This window comes from Muntiacus reevesi, chromosome 4 (assembly GCF_963930625.1).
Source record: "Muntiacus reevesi chromosome 4, mMunRee1.1, whole genome shotgun sequence".
NCBI lineage: Eukaryota > Metazoa > Chordata > Mammalia > Artiodactyla > Cervidae > Muntiacus > Muntiacus reevesi.
In genome coordinates, this window is record NC_089252.1 from 70,342,682 (window position 1) to 70,363,769 (window position 21,088).

At 45.7% G+C, this 21,088-nt stretch overlaps 1 protein-coding gene across 5 annotated transcripts in view; it reads left to right on the forward strand.

Moving 5' to 3' along the window:
- Positions 1-21,088, forward strand: part of TRANK1 (tetratricopeptide repeat and ankyrin repeat containing 1) — a 94,367-nt gene that overhangs the window by 21,694 nt on the left and 51,585 nt on the right. For 3 of the 5 annotated variants that reach the window (XM_065932996.1, XM_065932992.1, XM_065932993.1), the window contains exons 3-10: positions 1,669-1,719; positions 3,764-3,890; positions 6,018-6,168; positions 9,291-9,409; positions 12,202-12,285; positions 12,896-13,034; positions 15,152-15,283; positions 20,444-20,614. In XM_065932996.1, the coding sequence (XP_065789068.1) occupies positions 1,669-1,719; positions 3,764-3,890; positions 6,018-6,168; positions 9,291-9,409; positions 12,202-12,285; positions 12,896-13,034; positions 15,152-15,283; positions 20,444-20,614 (974 nt within the window). The remainder of the gene's footprint in view (positions 1-1,668; positions 1,720-3,763; positions 3,891-6,017; positions 6,169-9,290; positions 9,410-12,201; positions 12,286-12,895; positions 13,035-15,151; positions 15,284-20,443; positions 20,615-21,088) is intronic. The other 2 variants (XM_065932994.1, XM_065932995.1) reach the window with 1 other exon arrangement.

Genomic DNA, 21,088 nt, shown 5'->3' on the forward strand with positions numbered 1-21,088 from the left:
GTCTGTCTCAGTGGAAGACATCTGGCTTCTCACGTCTGTTTCTGCATTGAGTCTGTTGTGACATCGCATTGCAGGTAGCCTCTGGAAAATTCCCCATCCACATGTGAGAGAAGGATTGTGAAAAAGGCAACTACTGTCTCAGTATTGTATTAGTTTCCTGTTGCTGCTGTAAGAAATGACCACCAACGTCGTGGTTTAAAACAATACACATTTATGATCTTGTGTTTCTGGAGGTCAGGGGTCCAAAATGAGTCTTGTGAGGCTAAAAAGCAAGGTGTTGGCAGGGCTGGTTCCTTGGGGAAAGTGAAAGTCAAGTCGCTTAGTTGTGTCCGACTCTTTGCGACCCCATGGACTTAGCCTACCAGGCTTCTCCATCCATGGGATTTTCTGGCAAGAATACTCGAGTGGGTTGCCATTTCCTCCTCCAGGAGACCTTCCCGACCCTGGGATTGAACCCCAGTCTCCCGCATTGTAGGCAGATGCTTTACCGTCTGAGGCACCAGGGAAGCCCAGTTCCTTGGGGAGGAGCCTCCATTTCCCTGTCTCTTTCACCCTTCAGTGGCTGCCTGTATCCTTGACTTGTGGTCCCTTCCTGCATCCTCCTCAAAGCACATCATTCCAGTCTCTGCTTCTGTCCTCACATCTCCTTCTCCTCTGCCTGTGGCCGACCCTCTCAGTCTCCCATGTACAAGGACACTTGTGATTGTATCCTATTCCAGATCCTAATCTCAAGATCCTTACATTAATCCCATCTCCCAAATTCCTTTTGCCATAAAAGAAAACATTATTTGGAAACCATTATTCAGCTAACTGCAATTGTGAAGATATTTTGACCCTGGCGACCTCCTGAAGTGGTCTTGGGGACCCCCGGAGGTTACCACATCATTCTTTGGGGACAGCTGTAATAGAGGAAGCAGAGGTTGACATTTGTAGGGTGTATGCAGCGTAAACTTGTACCTAAAAGTGGCAGTGAGTGGAGTTCCTGACACTTGGCTCCCACCTCCTCCCTCCTATCTCCTTGGTGTCTACGCTGGAATGGAACTGCCTGTAACTGACCTGGGCTTGTATTCTGCCCCCTCTTGGTTCAGATCAGAGCTGGGCCTAGAGTGCCTCATTCGCCGGGGGAAACGTTGACTTCCCCTTCTGTCTTGAAAAGAAAAAGGTAGTGTCAGATTGTGGTGGTAGACTGACCAAAGGGTGAGTGCTCACATCTCACCGCCACCACTTAGCAGATGCCTGACAGCTAAAGGGACACCTGCCTGCACCCTCATGTGTTGCCTTTCATGGGACCTTCCTGGTATAGTTCCCGGTGCCCGTCACCTGCCTTCCTGCTGCTGCCAGCTGACACAGGGCTTGTGGTCCATGAGCAGGTGTTCCGGGGAGAAGGGGATGGAAGGAAGCAGGATCGGGTGGGGATGGTGTCTCTGCTGGAGTCAGCTGCAGCCTGGTCCCCCGGGGAACTCTGGACCCTGAGTTATACTGCAGAACTGTCTGCCTTTAAGACAAGGAGGCTGACCTTTCTGATACCTGTGTCAGTCAGTCACCAGCTGGTCGGCTGTCTGGCCCCCAGGAATTGTCCAAGGGAGCGGGGTGATTAGTCAGCTCAGGCTGCAATAACGAAGTGCCGTGGACTGGGTGGAGTAAACAACAGGAATTTGTTCCTCGCAGTTCTGGACACTGGGAAGCCCGAGGCCCGGGTGGCGGCCAGTTCATTTCCTGGTAAGTGTTCCGTTCCCTGGTTGCAGATGGCCACATTCTCACCGTGCCCTCCCGTGGTGGAGAGAACAGGAACACTCTGATGTCTCTGCTTACAAGGGCACTAATCCTATCACGAGGGCCCCGATCTCCTGATTTCATTTAAACCTAATCACCTTCCCGAAGGCCCCCGCTCCAAACATCATCACTCTAGGGGTTGGGGATTCAACATATGAATTTGGCGGGAACACAGTCCATAACGGGGGTATAACTTCCTGGGGAGAAGGCAGCTCCCATTAGGCTGAGGATAAACGGGGCTCGAGGAGACGCTAGCTGCAGCCCACACTCATTCCTGCTAGGATTGGCTGCACCGGCCAGGGCGTCTGGGCTGGACACTTGGTGTCTACTACATGTGGTCACAGCTTCCTTCTCAGTTACCCTCTGACAGACTCACCACCTCTCCTGAGCTTCTGGGCCCTCATACTTCACGGACAGAAACTAGATACAGAAAGCCCTGCCGGTGGGGACATAGTAGAGATTTTTACTTTGCTTTATTTTTTTGTGGGTATCTGTATTACCTAACTTTTCTATTTGTATTATTTTTACAATGAAAGTAGTTCAAAAAAAACAAGAAGCATAAGCCTTGCTTTTCCACTTTGTGTGTCTTGAATTAAACAGTTCACTTGGGCTTCTGTTGACTTTTTATGGTATATTTTGTGTTTTGCTTCTTCCAACTTGGCTTCAGCAATAACCTTGCAGAAGTATGACCCCTTGACCCAGGCGGGTACTTTGACCACCTGATGTGAAAAGCTGACTCACTGGAAAAGACCCTGATGTTGGAAAAGATTGAGGGCAAGAGGAGACGGGGGCAGCAGGCATGAGATGGATAGATAGCATCACGGACTCAATGGACATGAATCTGAGTGAACTCTGAGAGATAGTGAAGGACAGGGGAGTCTGGCATGCTGCAGTTCATGGGGTCACAGAGTCAGACCTGACTTAGTGACTGAACAACAAAGAAACAGGCAGGAGGGGCCCTGACCTGCTGTGCTTTTGAGGCCCGATTTTGCCCTACTCCAACTGTACCCTCCCCATGGAGGGAGTCTGCAGCAGGGGCTTTACCCACTCAGAGCCTCGCTTCCTTCCACCAGGACCCCAGAATTCTTGTCCATGGCCCCTGCTCCTAGCATCTGCACGGGCCTCTTACCCGCAGCCCAGTTTTCAGAGTGCTTTCCAAGGTTAGGGGTGAGGACTGAGCTTGGACATCACGTCTCCTGCAATGCAGGATGAAGGCTGAGAAGGAAAAAAGAAGAGGGAGTGGTGAGGGGCACGGCCTGGCTCACCCGGCCCTGAAACAATGCCTGTAGTTCTAAATTTGAAACTTGCCTTTCTGATTTAATTAATTTTTTTTTTATTTAATTAATTTAAATTTGCACGGCTGTATGTGGTCTGTGGCCGCAGTATCGGATAGGGAAGGTTGGTCACATGGCGTGGGCGCCTCCTTTTGCACGCTGGCCCTGGGTCCCCTCCCATTTGGGTGTCCCTGCCTATGTACTAGAACAATGCTCATCCTGCATCTTTCACAGAGTCCGGCGACAGTGTGGTCACGTGTTTTGATGGGCTCTGCCTCCATTCAGCGTGCACGTGTATGTGCAGTGACTCCCACGGTGTCTGGACTTTGTGAAAGCTCAGTGAGAACTCCCAACCTCTCCTCCCTGAGGAGCAGTTGTCCTCTTTACAGCATCTTCACCAGTGGACTCTAAGGGATAAAAGTCCTGTGGAGATCAAGAGGAGGTGGACTCGAGGTGTTGAGAACGGTTGTCATGAAAAGGTGGGAGGAGAGGATTTGGGAGTGAGGAAGGGCGACTGGGACATCGCAAATGACCTAGCCTTTGTAGGCTCTGAGGGTCAGATGTCATAGGTATAATTGGGACATTTCCTGCTGAAACCCCATCACCATGGCAAAGATAATCAGCATCAGAACTGTGGCCTTCAAGGACTGGGTTCTGTATTTGCAGGACAATACAGCTTTTTAACCGACTGACTGCCGCTTGGTCCTTTCCCACAGGGTTCCCCCCAGGGACTTGGCTGTGCTTCTGTGCAACAAATCCACTGCGTTTTACAACCTTGGGAAATGGAACGAGGCCTGCCTGGCTGCCAAGGAGTGTCTCCAGTGGGACCCGACCTACGTAAAGGTAGGCTGACTGTGGACGCTGCGGCTGCTGCCGCCTTCCCTTCCTTGTTGTGTGTTTTGCCTTTATTCTTCCATCTCTCATGTTTATTTTTGTTGCTGTTGACTGCGAGGCATGTGGGACCTTGGTTCACTGACAAGAGATCGAACCCTCACTCCTTGCATTGAGAGCTAAGAGTCCTAAGGTGGATTGCCAGGGAAGTCCCTGCATTTTTAGGAGTGCTTGTCATTCAGCTCTCTTTGCGCTGTAGACAGATGTGCACAGAATCTGGAGGAGAGTAGGAAGGATGGTGGCCAAGTGTTGAAAGGCGTTTGCAGGGGAGAGTGGAGCCAGGCCTGTTGGTGGATTCAGTCCAGTGGAGGTCTCGATGGAGCTCATTTTGTTCTGACGTATTTACACCAAAATTCACAGTCCCTGCATGTTCTTTGCTGTTTGCAAGTTTCAGTTTGTGTCCTTCATGGCCATAAGATTTCCCCGCAAGAGGGGTTTTATGGTGATCCTTACTTCTTGGAGTTTCTGCTTCTAATCAAAGAAGAGAGGCTCCAGGAAGGCTTCTTTCTGCGTCTGTTGAATCTCAGATGCCTTCATCTCAAAAGAATCCTTGTGCCCAAGTGTCACATTTTGGGGTGATGTATTCTGATCCCCTTCACCTCCCTCCAAAATAAAAGGTGAAACAGATCTGAGAAAGGCAAAGAAATGGGAAATTCTGTACCAGCTTACTTGACTGCTCGCTTCCTTTTTCTGATTGTCATCTACGGTTTTAGACTTTTTATGAGACTGACGCGCTGCCCACTGCGCTAAGAAGACTGATGGTTTTAGACTTTTTAAAGTGCAAACAAATCAGTAAATAAACAGAGGTTTGGTGAAGTTGAATTTCACCAAAATTTAAGTTGAATTTCAAGTGCTAGGTTTTTGGGTTTTTTTAAGTGCTTATTTATTTGACTGCCTTGGGTCTTCCTTGTGGCACTTGGGATCATCCTTATATCATACAGGACCTTTTGTTGCAGCACACGGACTTCCTAGTTGTAGTATGTGGGCTTAGTTGCCCTGAAGCATGTGGGATCTTAGTTCCCTGACCAGGGATTGAACCTGCTTCCCCTGCATTGCAAGGCAGGTTCTTAACCAGTGGACCAGCAGGGTCATCACAGGCGCTTGCTTTTTTTTAATGAACCCAGTTGGTGAACACCTTGTATTATTTTAGACAGAAAATTGTTTTGGTAGCCCCTGATACTGATTCATTTCAGTGGTCAAAGTGGGGAAGGCAATATGGATCATTTTGTCCCTTCTCAAGAGCTTGACAGTTTGCATACAGGCAAAACTAGACCATTTTCCTCTATTAATCATTGTAATTTTCCTCTCCCTTCAGAAACCAAAAGAAATTTTTGGCCTCTGGTGTATATTGCTTGTAATATGGAGCTGAGTGAACCTCAGTGCTTGCCATTTCTGTTGGAAATGATGTTTACTTCAATAGAAAGGAGCAGGGAACAGCTCCTGTGTTGACATGACAATCTCATTCTTTTCCAGAACACTGTAGTTGTAGGACTACATGGTTTCTTTTCTCCCTTCTTGCTCAGGCTGTGTTTTAAGGCACAAATACTTAAACCACACATGTCATTGGAAGCAGGCCGGCTCCCTTCTCTCAGGCTCTTGTGTTGTCTGCTCAGCCAATTAGTCATGTCCGACTGCGGCACTGTGGACTGTAGCCCACCAGGCTCCTCTGTCCGTGGGATTTCTCAAGCAAGAATGCTGGAGTGGGTTGCCGTTTCCTCCTCCAGAGGATCTTCCTGACCCAGGGGTCAAACCTGCATCTCTTCTGCATCTCCTGCATTGGCAGGCGATTCTTTATCACTGAGTCACCTGGGAACAGAGGACACAAGCTGGCTCCTATGTTAGATGCTGTATGTGTCATGGACTTGAAAGGATTTTTTTCTTGCCAGTTACCACTTAGGAGCATTGTGTCATGGAATCCAATGTGGAAAGCCTATATCCAGAGCTTGTTAGAAATCTGTGTTAACTTGGAAATCAGTGTTTACCTGTAGCCTGTTGCCTCTGATCCTCAGTCTTGCCTTGCCTTCAGCAGCAGTTTGGAAGAGATGAGCATGTTAACAGTTCTGGTTTTTCTCGTTGCAGGGGTACTATCGAGCTGGTTATTCTTTGCTGATGTTGCGCAAGCCTTATGAAGCCACTCACATGTTTTTTGAGGGTCTGTGGCTGGTGAGGAGCAGCCAGGACAAGACCCAGATTGCTGATTTCTTGGTGGCAGTCTTCACCACGATGGGCAGTAAGTCGGGACTGGGGGAGGCCTGCCCTCTTTCTTTCTTTTAAAGACTTTGTGATTGTCTTTGAATGGCTCCTGGGGACTCAGGTTTCTGGGGAGATAATTACAGGGTGTTTATCTTTGTGGCTTCTTTATGCAGTTTGAATGAAACTTTACAGTGGAAAACACGTGGGATGCTTTGATGGCCCAGGCCTTTGTGAAAACAACTTCATCTTTTTGCACAAATCACTTAAAGCTGTTCCACTTTTCCAGTTTTGTTGGACTCTTTAAGCTTTCTGTGTTGCTAGACATAGTGCTGTCCCTGCTTAGACTACATTTTTTACGTGATTTTTGCATGTATTTCTCTAGTATGTCAAGAAGTGTTCCTGTTTGCCATGAAAACAATCTGAAGGGGCTGAGGGAGGGTCCTATGGAAGCTGACAGTCTGCTAGGAACACACCCATGTGGAGGTGGGCATGTGGGGGGAGGTGGTGATTTGCATCGATCATTAGGTTAATAGTCTGAAGACCTAGCTTGTGCTATGGCTTTGTCTGTGTCCTTGAGTTGGCAAAAACAGCCAAGTTTGAAACATAATATGAAAAATTCCCTGCCAGGGACAAGTGAGTTCTTTCCCTGGGTATCACAGCATGGTCTAAAATTCTACCAGCAGCCAGGCTGTTGTTTTCCAGTACTGTTTTTGATCAAATTTAAGTTTGCACTAATTTAAGATGTGCCACTATTTTTAAATTTTATTATTATGATTTTATCTTTTGGCCACACCACACAGCAGGTGGTATCTTAGTTCCCCAAGCAGGGATTGAACTGTGCCCCTTGCAGTGGAGGGGGGGTGCGGTGGAGGGAGGATCTTAACCCCTGGATTGACAGGGACATCCCTGTGCCACTAATTTATGTTCTGCTGTTGAGATAGCATCAAGAGCAAGACATGTCCCGATGCTAGAGATGGTAGAATGTGAGCAATGGCATATGTTAGAATTGCTGGAAAATGGTCCCGTCTTTCCGAAACAGGTAAACTACTGCTGATGATACATTTGACTGACACGGAGTCAACCGTTCCCGTTTCGATTGTGGGAAAGCAGCTTCTGTGATCTGTGGAGGGGATCCTACAGACTTTTGGGAAGCTTGGCCCAGAGAGGGGGTGAGAGCAGTGTCGGGTGGTAGGTGGGAAGTGGTTAGAGGAGGGCTTAGCCATGTCCGCCAGCAGAGACGTCAGTGTCCAGACAGGTGCTAATGGATCACAGCTCTCCCATCTGCCTTTGGCTGACAGTGACTAAAGCCTGCTTCCCTTTCCCCTGAGCCTGTTGGCTTGTTCCATTCCCTACATGTCCTCATTGTTCTCTATGTCTTTTTAAAACTTAATTCAAGTATTTGTTTATTGTGGTTGCGCTGGGTCTTCGATGCTGCATGCGGGCTTTTTCTCGTTTCGCCGAGTGGGGGCTGCTTTTTGTTGCGGGGCCCAGGCTTCTCACTGTAGTGGCTTCTCTTGTTGCAGAGCACAGGTTCTAGGTTCGGGCTTCAGTAGTGGCAGCACAGGGGCACAGTAGTTACAGCATCCGGGCTTAGTTGCTCTGCAGCATGTGGAATCAAACCCATTTCCCCTGCATTGGCAGCCGGATTCCCATCCACTCTACCACTAGGAAAGTCCTCCCTTTGTGTCTTTTAGAAGCCACTGTTGTGGGGCTTCTGGGGCGGTCCACTAGTGAAGACTCTGCGCTTCCAACACAGGGGGTGCAGGTTGGATCCCTGGTTGGGGAACCAAGATCCTACATGCCGTGTGGCATGGCCAAAAAATAAAAAAGTGTACAATCCAATGGTTAAGAAAAACTAACAGCACTGCTCTGTCAGAAGCCACACCAGAGTTTGGGAATTCCAGACAACTGACTCTTTGGTGTGGCTGCCCCTCTAAGAAATCTGGATCCTGAGGGGGAAGTTAACAGGACTTCTTAAAATGAAAAGTGAAAATGAAGTTGCTCAATCGTGTCCAGCTCTTTGCGACCCCAAGGACTGTAGCCCACCAGGCTCCTCCATCCATGGAGTTTTCTAGGCAAGAGTACTGGAGTGGGTTGCCATTTCCTTCTCCATAGGACAGCGCAATCCTAACTTTTCTACCTGTTTGGAGGATAACTGTTTGCCTATGGCCCAATTTCTAAATTTTGAAAAATATATTTATGAAAATTGTGTATCCTGTTTGTACCCTGTATGTTTGTTTTGCTGTTTGGCTACTCATTTGTGGAGATTGATAACCTTAGAAGTGGGACCCTGTTATACTGGCCCCTGACCTGTCCCACTTGGATATTCTCATCCACAAGTTTGCAGGGTCATGAGAGGCAAAATGTTGATGGGCCTCTAGGTTGAAAGAGTGCAAACTGACTAAAAGAACTGCTCAATCTGGGTTCTGTCTTGGTTTTGTCATGAACTAGCTGCATGATAAGCCACAAAGCTTGACCTCATTTGTCACAGCTTCTCACTGTTGGATGAAAATAATATTTGTCACATTTTTCTTAAAGGAAGTGAGTTTAATAACTTCCCTTAAGTGCCCACTTCCTCCTCCATAAATGGAACTAATAGGCACTGCCTTATTGGTTTGTTTGAGGGATTAATACAATGTATGTCACTGGGCTCAGCAGATAGAGAAGCTATTATGTAATAACTCACAATCAACTGCCTTAAGGGACTGACTTTCACCTGAACTTAAAATGATCACCATTTCAATTATATAGGACTTTATGCTTTGAAAAGGCCCTTCTTTGTTATTTTAATTTTTAAAATTTTTATGCCCTTTTTGGAAGTTACTTTCCATTAATAGTCATTACAAAATGACTGTGTTCCCAATGTTGTTCAAAACATCTTTGAGTCTCTTATACCCCTTTGTTCATGCCTCCCACTGCCATCATCCTCTACGGCCCCTCTTTTTTTTTTTTTTCTTGACTTCTTGGGATGGAACCCATGCCTCCTGCATTAAAGGCTCAGAATCTTAACCACTGAACTACCAGGGAAGTCATTCTCTTTTCTTTTTGATATTTTAAATTTATCCTTTGTCTATGTGTGCTCTTAATTGGAGGACCTTTTCCTAGATGCTCTAGATTTTCCCCAAGTTAAAATTTCTAAACTCTGGAACTTTCTTTCAGGTGACTCCGTTGTTTTGCAGAGTTTTTTGCCCTGCTTTGATCGTATTTTCACTACTGGATTCTCCAATGAAGTGTGGCAATCTGTAATAGAAAAGTTGGCAAAGAAACAATCATGGCATGTAAGTAAAGGGGGATGGCTCTCTTGTGAGGAAAGGCAGATTGAATTTCTTTAATTTGATTAAATTTCTTTCTCTCTGCTGGCACTGGGATTATAATTCAGTACTTGTTTATCTTGATGCCAAGGTAACTTTTTTACTGTCATGCCATTAAAGATGAAAAGTCATTGAGATAATATTAGTTCACCAGATTCCGTTTTTTAAGCTAGGAAAACAGTTTGTGGCAACCTCACTCTGTGCTCTATGTCGCCATTGCCATCAAAGAAATGTCAAGTCCAGATGTGAAATGAGGAAAATAAGCAATTGTCTGTTCATCTGTGTAATGGTCTTTATACGGCAGCATGTGCCGGCTGGGGCCTGATGACCTGCTTATGTTTCTCAGAGGATTTCTGTATGATGTCAAAAGACTGTTACCCTCGGGTAGCAGCGAGACTGTAGGACCTGCACCCACAGCCAGGAATCCATAGGATGAAGGAGCCCAGTGGCTTCCACGCCACACAGGTGCCTCCCTGAGTCCGAGTCCTCCGCTGTCTGTCCTAAGCTAATTCTTTCCTCTCTGAGCCTCACTTCCTCATTTGCAAGTTGCAGGATATAAGCCTATTCCCTCCTGGTTGTGGGGGAGGATTAGAAATAAGGGACCAATAGCACCTGATAATAGTATCATTATATTATTTTATCATTATTATCACGGTAAACCCTTGGTGATAACAGTGTTTGCTGAGGTTACAGCGTGCCGGGCGCTGAGCCTGAGGGGTTTTGTCACCTGGCACCTGTGTGTTCGGTGTCCAATGAATAATGGCCGTCATTGACGGTGGCCTGTAATCGCTCATGAGGATGGGCTGGCCCAGAGAGGGAGTTTGCTTAGAAACGGCCTGTAGGCCTTTTAAAGCCATGCAGCCCAGAAAAATCACAAAAGCAAGAGCAACCTGTAAGAACTCCAGACCCAGCAAGGCCAGGTGACTTTAGGATGCAGGATTCTTCAGTTTTTTGGAAGGTCATGGATGCTGCTGGGAATCTAATGAGATCAATGGGACTCTCTTTTCGTGCGTGCTTATGCATGCACACACACACGCACGCACACACACATACATAATTTTGTGTGTAGCTTCAGGGAGTTAACAGGAAGTCCCTAAAGTCCAGCCACAGGCTCCTGGAAGCTCACCTCCATTTTATAGTCTTGAGAATGAGGCAGTGACGGGGAGGAAAGCAGGCTAGACTCTTGGGAAATCAGGAATCAGAAATCCAGGGTCCTGGTAACAAGAGATCTAGGATCTTCTTTTTTCTGATAAGGTGGGTAAACTAAGAGCTCTTTCTAGCTTTATTTTTATAAGTTCTGAAATTCTGTAATTTAGGGTAGATCTGTGAGTGGGAAGCTCTCAGTATCATTAGCAGGAAAGTAGTTCTGTCTACAGCCCCCAGAAAAGAACCTTTTATGTCCCCTCTTCCCCATGTGGGATGAACGTGGATAGACCCACAGAGCCTGGGTGGGAAGGGAGGGAGTGGGAGCCCAGCAGCTGCTGGCAGGCTGCCGCCTAGCCAGCCAAGGAGGTCCAAGAATCCAGCCCAAGTGGTGGCCCCATATCCTACCAGCAGTGGGGCCCAGGCCATTTCCAAACACTGTAGGCAGAGACATCTTACAAAAACCAAGCCAGCCATCAGGATTGTCAGAGCTCTGAACCTATCTGGTGAGTCTGGGCTGTGGGGCCTGCTTATGGTGAGTAGTTAGGAGTGGGCATCATCCACTGGTGGTCCAGGGGCTAAGACTTGAGCTCCCAATGCAGGGAGCTAGGGTTGGATCCCTGGTCAGGGAACTGCACCCCACATGCCACAACTGAGGGTTTGCATGCCACAACTAAAGATGCTGCGTGTTGCAACAAAGGTGGAAAATCCCACATGCCACAGCTAAGACCTGGTGTAGCCAAATAAAAAAAATAATAATAATGTGGGCATCAAACCGAAAGCAGGTGGAAGCAAGATGTAGCCACAGGCTGAGTTCCTGTGGTCCCATGCCCACTTGCAAGAGCATACTTGAGGGAAGTGGATCCTGAGTCTGAATCGCCCGTTAAGGTCATGCTGACCCTAGAATTCCTAAACCAGCCAGCATATCTGGATGTGCTAACTGTCTGAAAAGGAAAACTTGCTTTACTTCTCTCAGATTTAGTTTAGGGTGAGTGATTTAACAACAGGGTTTTCGAAGGAAAAAGAAAAATCCTGATTTGTGGCATTTGCCACTTCCTGTAGTGTAAATACTCTCGATTTCCACGGCCAGTCTCACGCTGCTAAGTCAACTGTAGGGCTCGGATTTGGGAAGAGGCGTGCACAGTCAGCTCCCCCCCTGATAGGAGCCGCTCCAACATAGCCCTCAGTAGGGTCTCATGGACCCCAAATAGCACTAAGGTGCTGAAGAATAAATTCGGATGGGTTATTTCAAAAGGATTTGCTTCTTCTGCTTGCTTAGCTTTAAGAACGTTGTGGGAGATTACTTCTTTACCTCCCTGCCCCTGATCTCTCCCAGTGCTGCCTGCCATCAGCCACTCCCGTCTTCAGCAGGCTTTGAGGAAAGGCGGAGAAAACTCATGTCTCAGCACAAATAGGAATTTCACCAGACAGAGACACATGGATTATCATGGCTAAGGCCAAAGAGTCTGGCAAGTGGCTTAAAAAGAGAACCAGGGCTAGAAGTTGTCCTGTTTTGTCTTGTTTCTGAGTCTTAAAGCTTAAGATTACTTTTGTTTTAATAACCCATGTGGAGAACATAATTGTTCCAGCTTTTTCTGTTTCTCCCCTTTCATCAGTCATTTCTGCTCCTGTCAGTGAAGAAAGACCGGCTTCCAAGAAATCTCCACGTCCCAGATTTATCACTGAAAAGTCTCTTTGAGGTAAGGTAGCTTCTTGACATGCACGGTTGCCAGTCAGACCTCTTCCCGCTTATGGTGACTGGGACCCTCCCCTTCAGCTGCCTCACTGCAGATGTGTTGTTTATGGTGATTGTAGGCTGCAGCCACAGGGAATCGGGGCTTTACTGATTCTAATCTCTTTGGGTGGAGGCTGGGATGAGGGGGAATTGGATGAAGGCAATGAAAAGGCACCAACTTCCAGTTATGTGATAAATAAGCATTAGGGATGACACACAAGTACAACTTGATAAATATAACATATAATTTACACTGCTATGTGTTATGTATGAAAGTTGTTAAGAAAGTAAATCCTAAGAGTTATCATCACAAAAATTTTTTTTCTTTTTTTTTTTTAATTCAATTTTGTATCTCTATGAGATGAAGGATATTCACTAAACTTGTAATAATCATTTCACGATGTACCTAAGTCAAATTTTTATGCTGTACACCTTAAATGTGTACAGTGCTGTATGTCTATTCTTTCTCAATAAAACTTGAAGGAAAAAGCCCCAAACTTCATGGGGAAGGAGTTTGAAGTTTCGCATTGATGTGGCAGCTGCCATAATTCTTTCTGTGTGTGTTTCTCCCTTAGAAATTTGTCTTCATCAGACCTTATGAGAAAGTGGAGCAGGTGCCCAGGTTGGTGCAGTGGCTCGTCTGTATGGGTGCGAATGTCGAGAGCATAGGACCGTACCCTCTGCACACCCTCATGCGCCTCTGCATCCAAGCCGGTGAGTTCTTTCCTGGTGGTGCACCCTCCACGCTGCCCTCCAGCTCAGACCTCGGGGACTGCGCTTAACTCAAGTGAAACCAGAACATGGCCACCTAAATGTGGAATGTTTAGATGATCTGAATGGTCAATGATTTGATTATTCAAGTATATGAAGGCAGCAAGGAAATAGCACCAATTTTTCTTGCTCCTGGGACCTCATAGCTTCAGGAGGCCCACCCTGAAAGGATTCCGTGTTCTCAGACAGATGCTAGCAGCAGACTGGAGCCCTGAGATTCAAAAATGGGCCTTGGGACAGACAGCCTTTGCTGGATAGAGCTCTCAGGGGTGCTGTGGAATTTCTCCCGGCTGGCCAAGTCAGCCGTGGTCTTTTTCCGAGTTCATTTTTCCCTCTCAACCAGAGGACCAACTAATGTGTATGTGGGGGGAATCCCAAGATAAACACTGGCTCTTGCTGATATAGTTGGCTTGTGGTTTTTTTTTTTTAAGTAATCCCGTTTTTATATATATATATATACTTTTTTTGCATTTTTAGTCTTTACCACCTGGCTATAGGATTTCAATTTTAAAATACTTTTTATCATTAAATCACACACACATACAATATCCACATTAATACCTTAGATAGAAACCTGTTTTGTTTTTCTTTTCCCTCAAGCATATGTAGCATCAATGTTGGACACTGACCCAAACAATCTTAGAGCCAGAAGGAGCCAAGAGGACTTGTCTACATGTGTCTTCCCTTTCTAGGCTGTAGCATCTTCTTGGGGCTTAAAGACCTAAGCCACCATCTTTGCTTCAGCCAGATTTACCCTGTTATTATGCGTTTTATCTATTGGAGAATCCATACGAGCATTTACTTATACACATTTTGGTGACTAAATTATTTAAACGTATAACGTCTGAATAAAAGCAATCTAATCCAATGCTCCCAGTTTCAAATTAGGAGTGTCTCTGGGTGTGAAGATCACAGTCCCTCTCTGCGCCTACTTTTTAAGTTTGTTCCTGTGGTTACAGGCTAAGATCAAGTCTTCGCCTTTATGCCTGATTCTCTTCTCACTCTGACATGGTGACAAATGGTGTCCACAGAGTTGGCAGAACCGTGTGACTTTTCAGAACCCACTGGGAGGCATCTAGGAGAAGCATTTGAAATCTCTGCCCTGTTTGTAGACCTGCAGTGGGGTGCTATTGGTGCCCTGCCCCGGTCCTCTTTAAGACCAGTGGCCCATCTCCTGCTGCACCGCAGCCGCCTCGCTCGCCAGAGAGCTAACCTTTGCCAGTCGGCACCCCCTCCCTCCCTGGGGGCGGCTCTGCAGCTCTGGATTGACTGGCGCTGGGCTGCAGAAGGCGAGCACCTGCCTCAGGGTGGGTCAGTGCGGTGGTGCAGCTCCTGAGCCACAAGCTCTCCGAGGGTTGAGGCTGAAGGCCGCTCAGCTGAGGCCACACCTCTGCTTGCTTCCATCCCCGGCCCTGCTTCCCTCCTCTCTTTCTCCCCAGCTCCCTCTGCCAGTAAATCACACATACAAGAATCCTTGTCACAGGCTGTGCTTCTAGGAAGTGGGGCTTCCCCGATGGCCCAGTGGGTTAAAACTTTGCAATGTAGGAGACACAGGAGACATGGGTTTGACCCCTGGGTCGGGAAGATTCCCCTGGAGGAGGAAATGGCAACCCACTCCAGTATTCTTGCCTGAGAAATCCCATGGACAGAGGAGCCTGGTGGGCTGCAGTCCAAGGGTCGCAAAGATTTGGCCACGACTGAGCACAGCTCGGCTTCTAGGGAATTGAAGTCAAGTTTTCTATGAATAACTAACTATGACTTGTGTTGTCAACGCACACATTTTGGGACTTCCCTGGCAGTCCAGTGATTCAGATTCCGTACTCCCAATGCAGGGGGCACAGATTTGATTCCTGGCCGGGGAACTGAGATCCCACATGCTGCATGGTGTGGCCGAAAGTTTTTAAAAAATAAAAAGCATCGACACGCAAACTCTGTCTCCACACCTGGGCAAGTGACAGTGTATGTTGGATGCCCCCTTGGGCTCCCTTAGTGTGGTGCACAGTGATTTGCTTTCCTGCTCTTTGGTCTGTTAAAATAACATCAGTCATTCGTTCCTTCAGGGGAAAGCCAACTTTTCAGGTGGTTAATGGACTACAAGCCCGAGTTGAAAGGTCGCATCAACCAGAAGGATGAGGATGGCTGCACTGTCCTCCATGTGGTTGCCGCCCACTCCCCAGGGTACCTCACCAAGCGTAAGTGGCAGCACCATCCGCACTCAGGTGCTAGGGAACCCACACAACTGACCACTTTACCTATTCCATCCCGTGACCGGCTTTAATAATCAAAAATATCAAATTATGCACTCCTTTTTTTTTTTATATCTTCAGTTTGCTTTTCAGAAAAAAGTTTTTTCTGGTATATTTTGTGCTTGAAAGTCTTACCTAGTGATAACTCTTCTTGAGAAAAAATACTTACATAGATTTAAATTTTAAAAAATTCTGTGATTTAAGACTAAGTATTAATTTTTCTATGGATTTAATTATTACAAAATTATTATTACTACAGAGAACACTAAAACAACCTAAGTATATTAAATTTTCTGTAGGTAGTTATGAAAGATAAAAAAAAAAACCAGGGGAGGAAGGTAGAAGGATCATGAGTCATGGTGCCTTCTCAAAGGGTCTTGGCAGCTACTTAATTTTCCCTTAGGTTGATACTCTGGAAGTCAGGCATTTTCACCTTCTTTGGGGCAAGTTTGGTAATAGCGTTTGTTCTCTCTACTGTGTAACAAATCATCATAAACTTAGTGACTTAAAATGACACTCATTTATTAGCTCACTATTTTATAGGTCACTAGTCTGGTGTGATCTGACCGAGTTTTTTGCTCAGAGTCTCTCCCAGCTGAAATCAAGGTATTGACTGGGGCTGCATTCTCATCTGGAGTTCTGGGCCTTCCTCCAGGCTCGCATGATTGTGGCAGGATGTGGTTCCTTATGTTTGGAGGACTGTTGTTGTTCAATCACTAAGTCATGTCTGACCCTTTGTGACCCCCTGGATTGCAGCGTGCCAGGCTTCCCCGTCCTTCACTATCTCCCATAGTCTGCTCAAACTCATGTCCATTGAGTCAGTGATGCCATCCGACCATCTCATCCTCTGTCACCCCCTTCTCCTCCTGCCCTCAATCTTTCTGAGCATGGAGGTCTTTTCCAACAAATCAGCTCTTCACATGAGGTGGCCAAAGCATTGGAGCTTCAGCTTCAGCATCAGTCCTTCCAATGAACACCCAGGACTGATCTCCTTTAGGATGGACTGGTTGGATCTTCTTGCAGTCCAAGTTACTCTCAAGAGTCTTCTCCAACACCACAGTTCGAAAGCATCCATTCTTTGGCGCTCAGCTTTCTTTATAGTCCAACTCTCACATCCGTACGTGACCACTGGAACAGCCATGGCTTTGACTACATAGGCTTTTGTTGGCAAAGTGATGTCTCTGCTTTTTAATATGTTGTCTAGGTTTGTCATAGCTTTGCTTCCAAGGAGCAAGCGTCTTTTAATTTCATGGCTATAGTCACTGTCCTCAAGTGATTTTGGAGCCTAAAAAAATAAAATCTGTCACTATTTCCACTTTTTCCCCATCAATTTCCTATGAAGTGATGGAACCAGATGCCATGATCTTTTTTTTTTTGATTGTTGAGTTTTAAGCCAACTTTTTCACTCTCCTTCAGCCTCCTCAAGAGGCTCTTTAGTTTTTCTTATCTTTCTGCAGTTAGAGTTGTATCATCTGCATATCAGAGGTTGTTGATATTTCTCCTGGCCATTTTGATTTAAGCTTGTGATTCATCCAACCCAGTATTTTGCATGATGTACTCTGCATATAATTTAAATAAGCGGAATGACAACATCAGCCTTGTACTCATTTCCCAATTTTGAATCAGTCCATTGTTTCATGTCTGGTTCTAACTGTTGCTTCTTGACCTGCATACAGGTTTCTCAGGAGGCAGATAAGGTGGTCTGGTATTACCATCTCTTTAAAAATTTTCCACAGTTTGTTGTGATCCACACAATCAAAGGCTTTAGCATAGTTAATGAAGCAGAAGTAGATGTTTTTCTGGAATTCCCTTGCTTTTTCTATGATCCAACGAAGGTTAGCAATTTGATCTCTGGTTCTTGTGCCTTTTCTAAATTCAGCTTGAACATCTGGAATTTCCTGGTTCACATTCTGCTGGAGCGTAACTTGAAGGATTTTGAGCATTACCTTGGTAGTATGTGAAATGAATGCAGTTGGACAGTAATTTGAACATTCTTTGGCATTACCCTTCTTTGGGATTGGAATGAAAACTGACCTTTTCCAGTCCTGTAGCCACTGCTGAGTTTTCCAAATTTGCTGGCATATTGAGTGCAGCACTTTCACGACATCATCTTTTAGGATTTGAAATAGCTCAGCTGGAATTTCATCACTTCTTAGCTTTGTTCGTAGTGATGCTTCCTAAGGCCTACTTGACTTAATACTCCAGGATGTCTGGCTCTAGGTGAGTGATCACACCATCATGATTGTCTGGGTCATTAAGATCTTTTTTGTATAGTTCTTCAGTGTATTCTTGCCACCTCTTCTTAATCTCTTCTGCTTCAGTTAGGTCCTTACCATTTCTGTCCTTTATCATATCCATCCTTGCATGAAATGTTCTCTTGATAGCTCCAGTTTTCTTGAAGAAATCTCTAGTCTTTCCAGTTCTGTTATTTTCCTCTATTTCTTTGCATTCTTCACTTAACAAGGCTTTCTTATCTCTCCTTTCTATTCTCTGGAACTCTGCATTCAGTTGGGTATATCTCTCCCTTTCTCAACTGCCTTTTGCTTCTCTTTTCTCAGCTACTTGTAAAGTCTCCTCAGACAATCACTTTGTCTTCTTGCATTTCTTTTGCTTTGGGATGGTTTTGGTCACCACCACAATGTTATGAACCTCTGTCCATAGTTCTTCAGGTACTCGGTCTACCAGATCTAACACCTTTAATCTATTCATCACCTCCACTGTATAATCATAAGGGATTCGATTTAGGTCATACCTGAATTGTCTAGTGGTTTTCCCTACTTTCTTCAATTTAAGCCTGATTTTGCAATAAGGAGCTCATTATCTGAGCCACAGTCTTGTTTTTGCTGACTGTGTAGGGCTTCTCCATCTTTTGCTGCAAAGAATATAATCAATCTGATTTTGGAATTGACCATCTGGTGATGTCCATGTGTAGAGTCGTCTCTTGTGTTGCTGGAAGAGGGTGTTTTCTATGACCATTGCATTCTCTTGGCAAAACTCTGTTAGCCTTTGCCCTGTTTCATTTTGTACTCTAAGGCCAAACTTGCCTGTTACTCCAGGTATCTCTTGACTTCCTACTTTTGCATTCCAATCCTCTATGATGAAAAGGACATCTTTTATTGGTGTTAGTTCTAGAAAGGTCTTGTAGGTCTTCATAGAACTGTTCAACTTCAGCTTCTTTGGCATTATTTGTTGGGACCTAGACTTGGATTACTGTGATGTTGAATGGTTTGCCTTAAAAACGAACCGAGATCATTCTGTCATTTTCGAGATTGACCAAGTGCTGCATTTCAAACTCTTTTGTTGACTCTGAGAGTTACTCCATATCTTCAAAGAGATTCTTGTCCACAGTAGTAGATGCAATGGTCCTCTGAATTAAATTCGCCCATTCCTGTCCATTTTAGTTCACTGATTCCTAAGGTACTGATGTTCACTCTTGCCATCTCCTGCTTATCCACTTCCAGTTTACCTTGATTCATGGACCTAACATTCCAGGTTCCTATGCAACATCGTTCTTTATAGTATCAGACTTTACTTTCACCACCACGTTTGGGGTGGTGATCTCATCCACAACTGGGCATCATTTCTGCATTGGTCCAGCCTCTTCATTCTTTCTGGAGCTATTTGTAATTGCCTTCCCCACTTCCCTGGTAGCATATTGGACACCTTCCGGCCTGGGGGGCTTATCTTCTGGTGTCATATCTTTTTGCCTTTTCACACTGCTCATGAGGTTGTTGTGGCAAAAATAGTGGAGTGATTTACCATTCCCTTCTCCCGTGAACCATGTTTTGTCAGAACTCTCCACGATGACCCATATGTCTTGGGCAGCCTGCACAGAATGGCTTATAGCTTCACTGAGTTATACAAGCCCATTCACCATGACAAGACTGTGATCCATGAAGGGGTTGTAGGACCGAGGTCCCCGTTTTCTTGCTGGCTGCCAGCCAGAGGCTACCGTCAGTTTCCACAGACCACACAGATTCTTTGTCTAACAGCCTTCTCTGTCTTCAGAGCCAGCAGAGGAGAACTTCTTATGCATCAGATCCCTCGTACTTTGAATCTCTGCGCTCTTCTATCTCTGACCTCTAGACCTTTGACCTTTAGGGTTCATGTGATGAGATCAGGATAGTCTCCCTATCTTAAGGTCAGCTGCTTTGGGAAGTTAAATACATTTGTAAAGTCTCATCACAGTAGAGTTTAGATTAGTATTAAATGGATAACTAGGAGAAGGTGTGTGTATACCGGGGTTGAGAGTCTCAGGGTCTGTCTGAGAATTTTGCCTTTCACAGTGCAATACTTGATGGGTGAGAAGTATGACTTTTAAATTTTGCCTTATTTTTGTAAAATGAGATGTGAGCAGTTGTGATTGGGGAGATGGGAAAGGACAGCATCACAAGCAGGATGGTGTCTGGTGTAGAGGTGCTCTGTCAAGATGGTGAATTGTCAGAAAGCATGGGTTTGGAAGCTGGGAATCAGGCACTGATTCTTGTAACTCTCTGTGCTCACATAAGTCTTCCTACCTCCAGGGATACACCTGTTACATTCTGAAAACAGTTGCATCTGTGATTACAGAGACCCCTTGGTGCTTGGCAAATAAATGTTAAAGCAGCAGGTGGAGCCAGCAGCCAGAGGTGGGGTTAACGAAGGTTCAAACAGTTACAAGAAGACCCTGATGCAAAAGCAATTGCCACTTTCTTCTCTTGTCCCCAGACATTTTTTTTTTTTTTGGAAGTATGTTCTGTTTCCTCTCTAAGGAATAAAGAAATCTGAAGTCACAGCTTGCTGTCATCCTTACAGCTGTAGCTGTTGCCTAGTAACAAGAGTCCCCCTCTCTTTGCTTGTTGCCAAGGAGATGGGAGAAAGGTAGAGAGGAGTGCACTTCTGAACCTCTTAAAAGCTATTGTCCTTCCCGCTCCACGTAGGATGCCTGGCTCCAGGGACTCAGCTGGATTGCCCACGGCCAGCAGTTCAGCTTCTGTAAACAGAGGGACTCTTTTCCCCTTGCCCTAGGCCTCTCAGGCTGGGAACCGGGTGGACGTGTGGTCATGGGGACATCTCCTTATGAAAGAAACCGTGACAACCCCCCCTTCTCACTTTGGCCTGCTCTAGGGCAAACAGAGGATGTACAGATGCTCCTGCGCTTTGGGGCTGACCCCACCCTGGTGGATCGACAGTCCCGGTCTGCCGTGGATGTCCTGAAGAGGAACAAGAACTTCAGAGCCATTGACAAAATCAACATCCACTTGGAAAAGCTGGCAGCGTGTTCTAAGGACCTCTCAGGTACAGCTTCCAGGAATTAACTTTTTTGAGGGGGCAAAACTGGTTCTGTGAAATTAGGTGCAAATCAGTATATCTTGTCTTAGTACATGAAGATGAAAATGAGACCTCCCAGTCTCTGGAAAGCTTGTGTGCTTTTTTTTTTTTGAAAGACAGAATGAGACAACTGTTGTTTAAAAAGTGTCTACTACATTCTAGGAACTTGGCCAAGTCTACCCTTGGGCGGTAAGCATGATTTTTTTTTTTCCATGCATGCACATAGTAAAAAAGAAAAATATCAGACAGAACAGAGGATAACAAAAATCAAGCCCACTTCTGAGAAACAACCACAGCCAACAATTAAAAGTACATTTGTAACTTTATTTCTTGATCTGTCAGTTTGGACAGCATCTGTGGGCTCACTGCTATAAAGATAAAATGCAGCAAGTCAACCCTTGTTGAATTTTGCCTAGTTAAGTGATTTGTGTCATTTACATT